The 15,647-nt window shown below is 34.1% G+C and overlaps 1 protein-coding gene across 8 annotated transcripts in view; it reads left to right on the top strand.

Moving 5' to 3' along the window:
• The window catches only part of ATP2C1 (ATPase secretory pathway Ca2+ transporting 1), a 118,775-nt gene that overhangs the window by 81,510 nt on the left and 21,618 nt on the right, over positions 1-15,647 (top strand). For 7 of the 8 annotated variants that reach the window (XM_081159343.1, XM_081159341.1, XM_081159340.1 and 4 more), the window contains 9 exons: positions 435-605; positions 1,630-1,727; positions 8,487-8,537; positions 9,682-9,848; positions 11,438-11,506; positions 12,108-12,224; positions 12,998-13,145; positions 13,917-14,012; positions 15,148-15,289. In XM_081159343.1, the coding sequence (XP_081015469.1) occupies positions 435-605; positions 1,630-1,727; positions 8,487-8,537; positions 9,682-9,848; positions 11,438-11,506; positions 12,108-12,224; positions 12,998-13,145; positions 13,917-14,012; positions 15,148-15,289 (1,059 nt within the window). The remainder of the gene's footprint in view (positions 1-434; positions 606-1,629; positions 1,728-8,486; positions 8,538-9,681; positions 9,849-11,437; positions 11,507-12,107; positions 12,225-12,997; positions 13,146-13,916; positions 14,013-15,147; positions 15,290-15,647) is intronic. The other variant, XR_014000347.1, reaches the window with a different exon arrangement.

Here is a 15,647-nt window from a genome sequence, read left to right as displayed (position 1 = left end):
GAAAGCTGAAGATAACATTAGTAGAAGACACCTTCAAAGGTGTCTGTTTAAAATTGACTTTAAAGCCCAGCAAACCTATGGTTTCTCCAAATAATTGTATTTTCTAAAGAGCCAATACTTTATGTTGAAAGGAGCTGCAGATGATTACTATGTAAAAACATTTTTTATTTGTTCCTCATTTGTCTTCTCTCAACAGTTTTGTCTTATTCCTTTTAATTTTTAGTAATTTAAAGCAGCCTCGTATCTAGAACCATTAAACTATAATGTCTTACCACATAACAACTTTGGTTTTTAAAGATTATATAATAACTACAATGACACTAGACTTAAGTGATTTATTTGAGCAGTGTTACTATCTCTAGCTTTTGTCAAGTAAATTCTATTGTCTTTGTGACTCACATTTTCTTTTTTGGATTTTATTATTATTTCCTAAGTTCTTGCTTTGGCTTCTGGTCCTGAACTGGGACAGCTGACATTTCTTGGCCTGGTGGGAATCATTGATCCTCCTAGAACTGGTGTGAAAGAAGCTGTTACAACACTCATCGCCTCAGGAGTATCAATAAAAATGATTACTGGAGACTCACAGGAGACTGCAGTTGCAATCGGTATAACTAGGCTGATTCCTTTTGTTTTTGATATTTTTTTTTAAAAAAAGTTACTGCAGTGCATGGTTTGGTGAACCATTAGACATGAAATGTGTTTACATAATATTGAGATTATATGATTAAAATTGACTCTCGTGTTTGCTGATACTCTGTATAAAATTGTGGGCCAAAGCTTATTTTAGTTTAAAAAGTAATACTATAATTGTTACCTCCTAATCCACTGTGCTAATGGATAAAAGCACTAGCTCAGAAATGTGAAAGGAAACATGAAATTTAGTTTTTCCGTTCAACTTCAGTATTTTCAAAGCAGACCTGTACCTATTTTGAAAGAAAATAGTTATGTTTATGTATCTGTTGTCTCATCATATATATGCCTGTGTTGTTTGAATGCCATTTATGATTACCTTAAGAAGTAAAAGGGGGAAAAATGGACATGAAAGCGAATCTCCTAGAGCTGGTAAACTATAATTTATACTGATAAATTCAAGCAGTTTGCTAAAAGTCCATTAATTCTGGCTTTATTAATATGGAGGGAGTTTGGGACAGGAATTTCACACTTTGTTTCTTAAGAAGAATGTCACTAGAAATGGAACATGGTTGGAAAGATTATACTTAGAAAAACTTGCAACATTTTCATTTGCATACAACTACATGATTGCCACAGATCTACCACCTTTTTATTTGGCTTTGGATACTTAAAATGCACTCTGGTCTTCATTGAAATTGAGCTGCTGAGCAGAACCTCATTGGCCTTGTTTCATTTCTTAGGTTTGATGGATTAAGTTGTGAAAACTCTTTACTCTTAAATTTAAACAAAAATAAAAGAGTCAAACAGAAAACCCCAGACTTTTAAAATTCAGATAGGTTTGTCTTACCAGTAGTTTGTCTTGCAACCCCTTGATATAGGGGCATTTTATACTTAAAAGACAGTGGATAACAGGTTATAGTAACTGAACATTATGTTTACTAACCTGTCAAACAAAATCAATTTGGTTAGTTACGTTTTCTCTCCATTTCACTTTAGCTAGTCGTCTGGGACTGTGTTCCAAAACTTCTCAGTCAATCTCAGGAGAAGAAATAGATGCAATGGATGTCCAGCAGCTTTCACAAGTACTACCAAAGGTAGGCCTAAACCAAAGCCTTTTAGAGGAAAGGCCTTATTCTAAGTGTTGCCATTTCTACTGCTGTGAAAATGAAACTGTTTATTTCGGAACAGTTGGGACATGACCACCAAATTTGTTGTTCCAAATCATGAAATGAAATCTTATCATTGAAGTCAGTCTTACTATTGAGAGTATTTGTGATGTAATCATTATGACTATCATTGCACATTTATTAACTTTAGCAAGAACCATGTTTCACCTGAGGACGGTACTGTAAAAATTAGCAGTGGTTGTATTTATAAAGTACAGAGTGGAGAGAGAGACCATTACTTGATGGTTCTTACCCTTTTGTTCTATTTTAATTGTAGCATGAGTATGTGATACTTTTTTAAAAAGTTGAAATATCATTTATATACAGTGAAATTCACCTTTTTTAATTCATTGTTTGGTTGTGTAACTGCCACTGCAATTAAGATACTAGAACAGTTCCATCATACCCCAAATTCTCTTGTCCCTTTTTTGTCTTCAGCTTCTCCCTCTACTTTCAGAATGTGGCAACCACTGGTTTGTTTTCTGTCTGTGTAGTTTTGATTTTTTCAGAATGTTCTAAAAATGGAATCATGTAGTATGAGGCCTTTGAATCTGTTCCTTTCACTTAGCACATGCATTTGAGATTTATCTATGTTGATTGTGTGTATGTGTAGAGTAGTAGTTCTTTTTTTGTTTGCTGAGTAGTATTCCACTGTATGGGTATATGTTACCTATTCACCAGTTTAAAGACATTTGAATTATTTCCAGTTGTTGCTGATTATGAATAAACTACTATAAACATTTATGTATAAGTTCTTTCATGAAAAGAAATTTTTATTTCTCTTGAGTAAATACCTAAGAGTTGTTGCTGGGTCATATGGTTAATGTATGTTTATCTTTGTAAGAAACTGCCAAGTTGCTTACAAGGTGACTTTATTATTTTGCGTTCCCATCAGCAGTGTTTGAAAATTCTAATTGCTCTGCATCCAGCACATGGGATTGTCAGTTCCCCCATCCCTCATTCTGATAGGTATATAGTGGTATCTTATTGTGGTTTTAATTTGCATTTTCCTTACAAGTAATGATGTTGAGTATCTTTTCATGTGCTTTTTCTGCCATTCATATATCTTCTTTTTTTTTCTTTCATATATCTTCTTTAGTGAAATGTTTGCCCTGCCTATTTTTTAAAAATTGTGTATGTGTTCCTTTTGAATTTTGAGTGTCCTTTATCAGATATTTGACTTGAAATATTTTTCCCCAGTCTGTGGCTTATATTTTTATTCTCCTAACTCTGTCTTTCAAAGAGCAGTTGTTTAAAGTTTTGATGAAGTCGAGTTTATCATTTTTTTCTTTTATGGGTCATCTTTTGATACCTTATCAAAAACTCTTTGCCTAACTCCACATCACAAAGTTGTTTTTTCCTATGTTTACTTCTAGAAGTATTATATTTTTAGGTCTTATACTAAGGTCTATGATGCATTTTGAATTAATTTATGTCTGTGTTGTAAGAAATGAGTTACGGTTCATTTTTTTTGCATATGGATATTCATTTGTTCCAGAGCCATTTGTTGAAAAGATTGTCCTTCATTGGAATGCCTTTTTACCTTTGATTGTAATGCTTTTCTAACAAATTGTTTATAGAGAAAAAAGGTATCTCCTGTCCCACAGCACAGTAATTTCTTTAGAGTCAAGTTCCCTGGTGTGAGATTAACTTATTATGTTGGGATGCTTTGTTAGGGGCTTTACAAAGCCTGGTTTGTGGATACACAAATCCCATAGGAAGAGCCATATAAGAGGTAAGGAGCATTTTTGCATCCAAGTTGTTGACAGTTCTAATTTCTTGTTCTCATTGTTACTTGTCTGTTTAGGCACATATATGTGTATGCCCTTTAAAATAAATGCTTTTCATCTGGCATTTATTTTATTAGACATTATCTATCTATCCAATGACAGTAATAAAATGTGTTGCCTTCTCTTTTACTTCACTTATTTTACATTCGCAACTGCAAGTTATATATTTAGAACACTGAATTTTCTTAAATTATTTCCACATCTTAACTTACAGCTTGTCTTTTTATAATACTTTTTTTTATTAGAAAATTTATTTATTAGTAGCATATGTTCACTGTGGAAAAACTAGAATATCTAGAAAAGAGCTGCAATGCAAGCTGCCTGTAATACAGTCCAGATCCTCAGAAGTTATGTACTCACAGAGTATCCAAGATAATAAAATAAGTTAACCCATATTTCTTTTTTAAATGTGTTTAACAAAACCTGTGTTGTTTAAATGTGTTTAACAAAGCCTGGTTGGTACTTTATGATGTTATAAACTTGAACATTCATTTAACAGAACTTCAGCATTCCTGAAATCTTAGATATTATTATAAAACACCTTTTTAATGGCTGCAGTGTTTTACTTGGGTATACTGGTGTTTGCATAAAAACACAGCAATTTTAGGATTACATAACCATTTTCTTGTTGAAATTTGAGCTCCCATTTATTTTTTGTTACTTTAGATAATACTTTTAAGAATAATAACAATAGCAGCCATTTACCATATGCTGGGCATATGTTACATATTATTTATTTACTCCTGATAGCCACCTTATAAAAGATAGGCAATTCTGTGTTTACAGATGAGAAAATTGAGGCCCAGAGAACTTGGGAGATTTAACTGAAGTCTCAGATTTGGTGACTGGTGACATTGGCATTGGGACAGGAGCCCAGGTCCATATGAATCCAGAGCTCATCATCTGTTGCTTACTGAGTCATTAAACATTATTGTACATAAGACTTTGTGCCCAACTCTGATTATTTCTGTAGAATAAATTACTCCCTGTGAAATGATCAGACCCATTTCTAAAGTTCTTAACATGTATTGATGAATTGCCCTCTGAAAAGATTTTAGTTTCTTTTCCACAAACTGCATTTCATACAGTAGCATTAAGTCCCCAGACCGCCAATCTAACCTCCCTTGCAGTTAAATTTTGGATGTAGTCATTATTAGAAATGCACTATTTTGGCTCATTCATGCTTTTCTCTTCTTTATAGATACTCAGAATGCTGTTTTCAGAGCATATGGGAACAAGTATGGGTGTTCGTTTTAGGTTTAGCGGAGAAGGTGTTTTCATATTTGAACAGGACTTTTTTTTGTCCTATCCTGATGGGGGTTTTTTTGACATCTATTTCTGAAAGAATAAATCTTGTATTAGGTTCCTTAGAAGTATTGGGACAGAATGCACATTAGTAAATTTATGTGAAATCTGCTGTTAATTGAACATTTTCCCCATTTAACCCTTGCTCAACCTTGTATTCCAAATCTTTTCCCAGAAATGCTAACAGGTAGTGAAACTAACAGATTAAAATTTTATTTGCTTTCTTCAGTTCACTCTGTCTCTGATAAAAGTGCTGATGACCTGGAGACCAGCCTAAGGGTAGTTAGAGAAGGAAGAAGCAAATTACTATTTACAGCATCAGCCTGGACAAATTACAGAATTGGTCTTTTCCAATTAGAGCTTTTGTGAATTAAGACAGATACCCTGATGCTGTTCCAAAGAAACTGAAAACAACAAAAAAACACATAAGCCTTGTGAGAAGCTCATTCATTGAATTGCTTAAAGTCATCCTACTCTAAAGAGGAATTTCATAAATACCAAGGCTTTTTTTCAGGTATTTCATTTCTTTTGAATACCTGTGTCTTTTCTCCAAATACTATTAATGAATTTTTTTAGTCCTTTGAGCTTAGCTGGGCTCCCTGCCTGATACCCCTCCCCCCCATGTCCCTACCCCTCATCCCAACTTTGTCTTTTTTTCACTTGTGTTTATGTAACTCTGTTATAGCCAACATGTGTTCTTGGTCTTATGCTTTTACTTCAAATCAGTTTGAATAGCTTTTCTTTCATTAGTGTTAAAAACAGAACTAAACTTCCCTTCTAAATTGCCAGCTCACTGAGATTTTCCCACATGTACTAAGTCATATTAATTCTGCCCCTCATTAAAATGCTTTTCAGTTTTCTTTTCCATAATTTAATCACACATTTCAAATCTCTTAACATTGCTCTGTCCTTTTGACCTGGAGCCAATTAAAAAGTAGTATAGAAACTGAGTTTTACTTAATTATTTATAAAGTCCATTTGGGAGTTCTCATTGTTTTTTGTTTATAGATTTCTTCCAGTGTGTTCTGTTCCTAGTGATAAAAGTGGACATCCTGTTTTGTTTTGTTTTGTGCTTTTTTTTTATCTTCACCCGAGGATATTTTTTCCTGTTTTTTTTGTTTTTTTTGTTTTTGTTTTTGTTTTTTAGGAAGTGGAAGGGAGGGAGGGAGGTGGGGAGAGAGAGAGAGAAAAAAAACACATCACTGTGAGAGAGATACATTGATTGGTTGCCTCCTGCATACACCCTGGCTGGGGATCAAAACTGCAGCCCAGGTATGTGCCCTTGACTGGGACTCAAACTGGGACCCTTCAGTTCTTGGGCCAACACTCTAAACATTGAGCACACTGGCTAGGGCTTGTTTTTTTGTGTTGTGTTTTTTTGTGTGTGTGTGTTTTGTTAGAATGAGTGAGTTTATCAGATAGCTCCTGAGAGGGGTGACAGCCACAGAAAGCACTGAGGTCCAGATAGTTCCAGAGAGGGGTGACAGCCACAGAAAGCACTGAGGTCCTGATGGGACGAAGTGGGGACAGGCATGAGGAACAGTACAGCTAGCTGCCCAGCAGTCAGGGCTCAGCCAGCCGGGGGCAGGCCCCAAGGAAGGTGGGGAGACCCGGGCCTCAGCAAGGGAGACACGTGCATTTGTATTTCTACCACACCTGTTAACCAATTCCCTGTAATATAATCCTAATTCATGTGCTGTTTAATTTTTGGTAGGTTGTAAATACTTATTTTAGTTACTTATTTTTTTCTTCCGTGCAATCAGATACCTTTTTATGTGTCATGGAAGATTTGGGGACCTTTGGCAGGTTATTTTAATGTCAGGAACACTTTTGAAAAATTAACCTCTCCTTTAATATTTTCTGCTTTTCATAATTTTCTTTCCCTAGTACACCTTGTCTGTTAATGTTGATTAAAAGAACTATCGAGTACTGAACAGAAATATGACACTAAAAATAAGGACCCATGAGAAGAGAAAAATCCTCTTGCCAGTTGCTTCTGAAAATGCGTAGTCTTTCCCCCTTCCTTTAATGATTTTTATCTTTTCCTCCCATATGATTCCCTGAACTCTCTCCTTTTCTGACAAAGTTCTACTTCTTTCCCACTGTCCTTTTACCGTATACTGGTGTCCTCATCTTCTCTTCTCCCCTCCTACTCCCAAACTACTGTGATTTTATTATGTGCTTGCCTTTCATCAGTGCATTCCCTTTTTCTAGGTGGAGAAACAACATAAATATGAAAATATTGTTAATAAATGAAATTCAGTTACCCTCAAGTTTAATCTTAGTTCTTTGATATAGTGATGTAGTTTAATTTTTACTCATTTCTAGCGTTTTTTAAAATATCTAATTTCTTTAGGCCATAATTTTGTGTTCATTAAATTATGATATTTTTACTCAACTAGACAGATTAACCTGGTCATCCTGGTGCTTTAAGAACAAATTGTATTCTGTGCAGTGCTGTGTACCATATGCAAAACACCAAGGGAGTCTTCAGTTTTGCATTAGTAAAAGCAGTGAAAGAAAGAAAGGATGTTGCCTGGAGACTACTGGATGGTGGGACTTGTGGAAATTCTAGCCTGATTTTGTTTTCTTTGAAGTGGGAAACAAGGTTTTTAGCTGAAAGTGAGGTTGCAGAAAAGGGTCAATTGGAAGTCTGAGGAGAGAAAATTAGGACGAATCAGTCCTCTAGGAGAATGGTAAAGAGAATGGTGTAGTGTGTGGGCATTAAAATCACTATGACTTGTAAGTATTTTTGGGGAGTGACAGTAAGGCAGAAGTTAAAGTCTTTGTGAAACATTGCGGAGTTACCTCGCTGGAGCAGGGAATGCTTGCAGTTAGAGGGAGGTATAGTTTCATGTGACATTCAAAGCAGGCTTTATGAATAAAGAAGGGAGAATGGAGAACACCTAACCCCCTCTAGGGTCTCCTGGTTGTAGTATTTGAGAGGACTGTAGGCATGGCCCATGTTTTATGGAAAAATTAGGTTAGAGCAGTGTGGAAAAGGGGAGGGAGAATATAGGGGGTTTTGTTGATGACTGATGACTGGCTTTGGGGGCACGGTGAAAGGGTTTCAGAAGACAGGAGAAAAGGGGATTAAATATATGGTTTGGAGAGAGAAGATCATATAAGCAGTTGGAGATATAGTGGAAGAGATCCTAATGAATTAACCTGAATAAAAGAGAATGAGCAGACACTTGATACTTAAAAGGGAGGGGGGTTGCTTTATAGGCATGGAGAAGTAGCTATTCTTTATCTCTCCTGAAGACAGAACAAAGGGAAGAGGCCATTTTAGTTGTGTGTCAGTGTCATGAGGAAACAGATGCAAGAGAATTTTCCCTTTATCTCTGAAACATTTCTAGAGTAAGGCTGTTTCCTCTTCAGAGATTGTATTTTTCCTGGGTACCTTTGGTAAAGTTTGAAATGACCATGTCAAATGAGGGTCTTAAAAAACATCTGGCATATTGCTTAAGCTTGAGCTCTGTGGCAAATTAAATACAGTTTAAATCAATTTTTTAAAAATCATTGTTAATTAGAAGCATTATTCTGGTATTTTTTAACATTGAAGATTTTAATGTTTCTTGTATTTTAACAGGTTGCGGTATTTTATAGAGCTAGTCCAAGGCACAAGATGAAAATTATTAAGGTGGGTCTCTAAGAATCCAATTGTTTAATCTTTATATCCAAAATGCTACTTCTTATCTTAAATTATGTTTGCCTTACTAGGAGTATTTGATAGATCATTTAAGTCAGAAGTACTCTGAAGCAAAACAGGTGATTTTTTCTTTTTTAGAACCTGAAATGGAAACACTATAGAGAATTAAGTTAGCAAGGGAAGATGTAGAAGAAAACTTGAATGAGATGTCTGCAAATACAACCTTCTTTAAGCAATTGAACAATTTAGAAGTCTGTTCTGACAGGAGTCCATAGTCAAATCATCGCAGTGTAAATAGCAATAATTGCTTAGAAACTGAATAAATACATCAAGAAAAAAATGTTAGCCCTGGCCAGGTAGCTCAGTTGGTTAGAACATCATCCCGGTATGCCCAGGTTGTAGGTTCGATCCTCAGTCAGAGCACATACAAGCATCAACTAATGAATGCATGAATGAGTGGAACAACAAATCGATGTTTCTCTTTCCCTCTGTCTCCTCCCTCCCCCTCCCTCTCTCTAAAATCAATCAATAAAAATTTTTAAAAAATGTTATGAGTGAAAACAATATGTAAAAGGCTATAGTTACATATATTAATTAGACAAATATATACAAAGCAACTGACATAGTAGCCATTAATTAATGGACTTAAATTATTAACCACTGTAGTATTGTATTAGTTCAGGGTTTCTTAACCTTAGCACTATTGATATTTTGGCCTGGATAATTCTTTGTTCTGAGGGGCTGTCCTTGTCCTCTGTATTGTAGGATGTTTAGCAGCATCCCTGACCCGTACCCTTTAGGTACCAGTAGCATACTCCAAGTCATGACAATCAAAAATGTCTGCAGACATTGCCTGATGTGCTCTAGAAGGCAAAATTGTCCCTGAGAACCATTGTATAATTGACTCTAGATCAGACTTTAGACATACAGTTCTTACACATTGAGAATATTAATAGAAACTTTTTAAAGCTTTGCCTTAAGACCTCAATATATTGTAATCTATTGAAAAATTGATGGTCTATATTATTTCCAATCTTAGTTATGTGAAAAAATAGGATTTGTTTATCACTTTATCTCTGTAGAAGCAACATTTTAATCAGAATTCCTTCCTTCCCCCCTCCCTCCCCCACTGTAGTCTCTACAGAAGAATGGGTCGGTTGTAGCCATGACAGGGGATGGAGTAAATGATGCAGTTGCTCTGAAGGCTGCAGACATTGGAGTCGCAATGGGTCAGACTGGCACAGATGTTTGCAAAGAGGCAGCCGACATGATCCTGGTAGATGATGATTTCCAAACCATAATGTAAGTTTTGTGTCAGTGTTCCCTGATTCACATCAGAGAGGATCTTCTCCCAGCCTTCCTTGCACCTCATACCTAGACAATTCAGGTGGAAAAGAATTAGCCGTATTTAAACATTGGATGAATTAAACTATTTTACTAGGTGATTTAATCTTATTTTATGGTGTAGTGTGTAGTTTTGGAGAATATTATTTTGTATGGAATGGAAAGGACAGAATAAATGGCAGGGCCATTCATTTAAGAAATATTTACTGAGTGCCAATCAAGTGTCACATTTTTCTGGCTGTAAGTGTGTGATATAGCAGTGAACCTTTATGGGGTTTTTAGTCTAGTTAAATGCATGCTATCAGAAATATATATGGGTATGTCCTTACAGTAAGTATTAAAAATAATCAAGTTCTCATTCATATCTATTTCCTTATGCCAGTAATTGTTCATGTTGTCAGTGATACAATTTATTAAGTTAGAATAACTTTGTCTGTTTCCGCCATAGTTTCTAATTGATTTAAGATTCTTATGTAATACCTGGTAGTGTCAGTTTTACAGTGTTCAGGTGGGAGTCACCTGAATCCTGTTTTTTATAATAACCTATCTGCTGACCTGAGTCTTACTCATTATAGTGATAAATACTAATTATATACCCCTGGTGCTTCATTAACCCATTGTGGCCTAAAGTGAAGCATGTGGGACCCGGCCCGAGGGCTCAGCAGTTGAGCACCAACCTATGATCCAAGAGATTTCGGTTCAGTTCCTGGTCAGGGAACATGGGTTGCAGGCTTGATCCCCAGCAGGGGGCGTGCAGGAGGCAGCCGATCAATGACTCTTATCATTGGTGTTTCTATCTCTCTTTCCCTCTCCCTTCCTCTCTCTGAAATTAATAAAAATATATATATTTTTTAAAAAGTGAAGCATATGGGAGCTCAGGACTCAGAATTGCTAAGCTCTTATAAGGATATAAGATTTTTGTCTTTTCATCTTAGAATTGTATAAAAATTTTGGAAGAAAGGGGAAGTTGTTTATAAAACACATATTTTCATAGATTCAAACAAGTGAGTGAGATAATTTACACGACTCTTTATATACCATATTCTTTATATAATTCTGCTACTGCATATATCTATATGTAGGAGCAGAAGATAGCTTAAATTCTATAATTCTTATTTATCTCATTGCTGTTTACTTCCTGACAGATATCAATTTAACCTCTTACCATGCATGCCTTTTGAATCTTTAAGAAAAGTAAACTTGGGTAAAAAAGATTATTATTTTAGTATTATAAGTGTGTAGTATTGTGTCTTGTGTAGAAAGACAATATGTGATTTTAATGTTGAAATATATTTTTAAGAATAAGAATTTTAATATTGTAGGATGAAATTAGTTCAGGTCGGGCTCTTAGAAGGCTTTAATTATAGCTAGATTTAATGTTTCCCATATTTTTTCTAATCTTAATTATGTGATGAAAATAACGTTCTTTGAGCAATGTATGTGTTATATCAATTGGAAATTTGTTTTCAAAATTATGTTTTAATATAGATATATCTTTATTTTTGTATGATAATATGTTCTAACTTAATTTTTTTTTTAAATTTCAGGTCTGCAATTGAAGAGGGTAAAGGGATTTATAATAACATTAAAAATTTTGTTAGATTCCAGCTGAGCACGTAAGTTTGTAAGAAGTTTGTCACCATAAGTCTTGTAGCTAAATTATATGAAAAGTATAATTCAAGCAGAATGCCTAGAAGCTTCTGGGCTCTCTTTCTGAGCGTTGTTTAATGCAAAAATTAAAACATCCTGTTTAATAGGTTCTTAATGCAATATTTAGGAGTCTGTATCACTATCAAAGTAAAACCAGTGTGGTTTATTTAATAGCTCCTGAAATAACTAAAGTGTGTCAGATCTTAGTGTTTCCTCTTATTATCATTTTCCAAAAGTAAAAGGGCTTTTCGATAGTCAAAAAAAGAGTTACCAAAATATTGTTAGAACTGTTAACTGTTATGTAGCAGCATCTATTCTGAACTCAACTTTAAAACTCCTCCTCTATTTATATTTTTATGTTAAACATCTTGAAGATCCTTTGTTAAAATACTGTGGATTGTAAGAGTTAACTCCTGGCTTCAAAATGTTCTTGGAAATCTAGACTTCCTTTAAGAGCATGGTAGTAACATGAGAATTTTAAGTGCTAAAAAAGTAGTATCTTAAAATTAGTAAGAATTATAATAACTATGCTGACAAATTTTTTTAAATGACTCTTTTTTTCAACAGGAGTATAGCAGCATTAACTTTAATCTCATTGGCTACATTAATGAACTTTCCTAATCCTCTCAATGCCATGCAGATTTTGTGGATCAATATTATCATGGATGGACCACCTGCTCAGAGGTAAGAGTTTTTTCATGCCTACACTAGGACAGTAAGGAAGGTGTGATATCCTGATAATTAAGTTTTAAGACTTCATTCATGGGTAGCATTAGAAATCTTTGCAGCAACATGTTTGTTAAAAATTGTGTGATGTGTGCATATTATTTATTTTCTTTGGGTGTTCACTCATCCATTATGGATCTGAGCCTTTATACTGTGTTAGATGCCCAGCCTTATGTTGAGAACAGATGAGGGCAATCCCTGTCCTCAGGAAGTAAGCTTTTTGTTTCTAAGAATGGGATGAATGGAGAAATCTCTGAGTTTAGTGTTGTTAGCTAGGTTGCCAATTTTAGAGATTTGGGGAAAGTATTAAAGGACCTAAGCATCTAAGTATTTTCTTTTATAATAATGGGGCCATCAGTGTCACCAATACAAAGAGTAGTTGAAACCTCACTGCCTGAAAGATATTTCAAAGTCCAGTTGGTTGGTCATGTATTTCAGGCCATATTTAAAAAAAAAACACTTAAATGTAAATGATATTGGACAATTTTTTTAAAATTTGACTATCAGTCACCTATCAAACTGTGCCAAATAAATAAGGGTAAAAGAGGAAAGAGTGATAAAATTTGTGCTTGTTTTTGAGTAACCTTGCCAAGGTTTCCTTTGTGATTCAATATTTTGTTCGTATAAGAAAGCGTTTAGTTTCATGGACAATTGAGGTTAATCAGGTTTGAAAGTAACAAATCCAGAACTTTAAAACATTAAAGTAATTCTCTTTTCTGTTTGTTTTGAAGCCTTGGAGTAGAACCAGTGGATAAAGATGTCATTCGTAAACCTCCACGCAACTGGAAGGACAGCATTTTGACGAAAAACCTGATACTTAAAATACTTGTTTCATCAATAATCATTGTTTGTGGGACTTTGTTTGTCTTCTGGCGGGAGGTATATTCACTGGATGAGCTGCTTTATTAACATGTATTCTGTATGATAGAACTTGGTTATTTTTGTGTGTTATATGGAAGGCTGGAAAGTTAGGAGAGCTCTTTGAAAAATTTGATAAAAACAATTAAACATAGTTTGATTTCAGTCTTTATGGGTTATTGGAATTTCTCATTCATTTATTAGAGTAGTAATTTAAATCTGCAGAGGTCTATCAGATACAATAAAAATTAACATATGAAAATTTGGAGAGACCTTAGAAAATCCGAGTCTTTAACATAGTTACTTTGTCATCAGAAAAGAAACTTGTTTTAGTATCCATTATATGGTTTGTGAGAAGACTTTTTTACTTTTTGGTAACTACATCTCTTCATTAGGTGACTTATTATTACTTTGTTTTAATCTTTACCCTAGGAGATATATATATCTATATATATTTTTAAATTGATTGGTGGGGGGATGAATCATCAGTTGGTTACCTTTAGTACTCATCCTGACCAGGGATCTAATTTGGAACCTAGGTATGTGTCCTGACTGGGAATCAAACCCACAACCTTTTGGTGTCCAGGACGATGCTCCAACCGACTGAGCAACCCAGTCAGGGCATTAGGTGACTTATTTAAATGGCATATAGGAAATTTATGTAGCTTACATGTTTTTATATCGTAAGACTAAAACTATTTTATCCAAATGGAAAAAAAATATTAACCTTTTAAAAGCATGCGGTATTTATCCATTAAATTCAGCCACTGAAAATCTTTTTTCTCTTGACAGCTACGAGACAATGGGATAACACCTCGAGATACAACAATGACCTTCACATGCTTTGTGTTTTTCGACATGTTCAATGCACTAAGTTCCAGATCTCAGGTATGCTGACTGATTCAATTAGGTAGAACACTTTCTAATTATAAGCAGGCAAGATTTATGGATTTTTAGCTTTTCTTGAATATGTAGCCATAGATTACAGTGTCAGATACAGCCTTCCTACAAAAAATGTGTGTCATAATGGGGTTGGGCCATTTGGGGAGAAAAGCCTTACCTTTGACCAGAAGATCAAAGTAAAACACTGGTGTTATCACGTGATCTTTCTTCTTTTCCATTCTCTTATTATCTGTAGCTATATGATAGGTTCAGATTAACATTATCCAAGCATAGGACAAACCTCATGGATTTTGTTAAGATGGTGTTAAGTCGCCTTTTAGAAGAAAGTATTGTTAGAAGTACAAGAACAACTTTTTGCATATTAATCTTTTCCCATTACTTCTGTCAGCGTGTCAAATTTTAATGTACTTTTAAAAATGTACTTTTCCTCCCTTGTTGTATCTTAGGGTGTGATTGATTGCCTTATCTCAGTTGAGGTGCTCTGATCAAAAGTAATGAACTAAAACCTAGTGGTACTTTTTCATAGCTTTTTTTTTTTTTTTTTTTGAAAACTAGTTCCATATGAGGCCTGACTATTCACTTAATTTTTAGAGCATTTTATGAATCCTTAACTATATCTGTTACCATTTGCCATGCTAACAGTGAATTGTCATTAATTTAGAGTAATTTTTGAAGATGCTATATTATTCATTTTTTATTTTATTAAAGTCAGCTTTACTTTTTCAATACACATATAAACTAGGTTCATTCTTCAAAAAAGGTTTTTAGATTAATCTACCTCAATGAATGGATAGAAATGACTTAGCAGAATAATCATATACCAATAAAATACCTTAAATTTTGGAATGCCTAAGTAAGTTTCCTTTCTATTATCTTTTTTCAAAAAAAAAATATATATAGCATCACTCTTTTAAAGAAAACCCTTTCTTGATAAAGAGAAGCTGCTTTAAAATTCACCCTTATTCCATTACAGTTGTTTCAAAATAATAGCTAAAATTAAGAGATTTCATGATCCTACCATTGTAGAATTCAATCCAGCTTATTAAAAATTAGAGCTGAATGTAATAATAGTTTTTTTCTATGACCAAGGTGTAATAATCAAACTCTGCTCTGTCAACAGACCAAGTCTGTGTTTGAGATTGGACTCTGCAGTAATAAAATGTTTTGCTACGCAGTTCTCGGATCCATCATGGGACAATTACTAGTTATTTACTTTCCTCCACTTCAGAAAGTTTTTCAGACTGAGAGCCTAAGTATACTGGGTAAAACAAATATTCTTTATAATTTATATATTATAGATGAATTGTATTTTCTAATGCATTTGTTCTAATGAAAAATTTTCTTTTAAAAAAGTAAATAAGTAAAGTGACTGACTTGATTTGAAAAAGAAGTGTGCTCTCTTTTTTCATTGGGAGAAGTTTAGGGGAGTCACTCTCCTAACTCTAGGTTTTAAATTTTTTGTAATTTTTTTCTTTTAATTTTTTATAAGTTATTAATTGTCAAAATCATATTTGGTTATTCTGAAATGTAGCAAATCAAAACTTGTTAAAGAGTAATTGTAGTTTATAACTTTTCAGTCTTATATGAAGAAAAAATTAGATTTAAGATCACTGAAAACCA

This window comes from Miniopterus schreibersii, assembly GCF_964146895.1.
Source record: "Miniopterus schreibersii genome assembly, chromosome: 15".
Classification (NCBI taxonomy): domain Eukaryota; kingdom Metazoa; phylum Chordata; class Mammalia; order Chiroptera; family Miniopteridae; genus Miniopterus; species Miniopterus schreibersii.
This window is presented reverse-complemented; position numbering and strand designations above follow the sequence as displayed.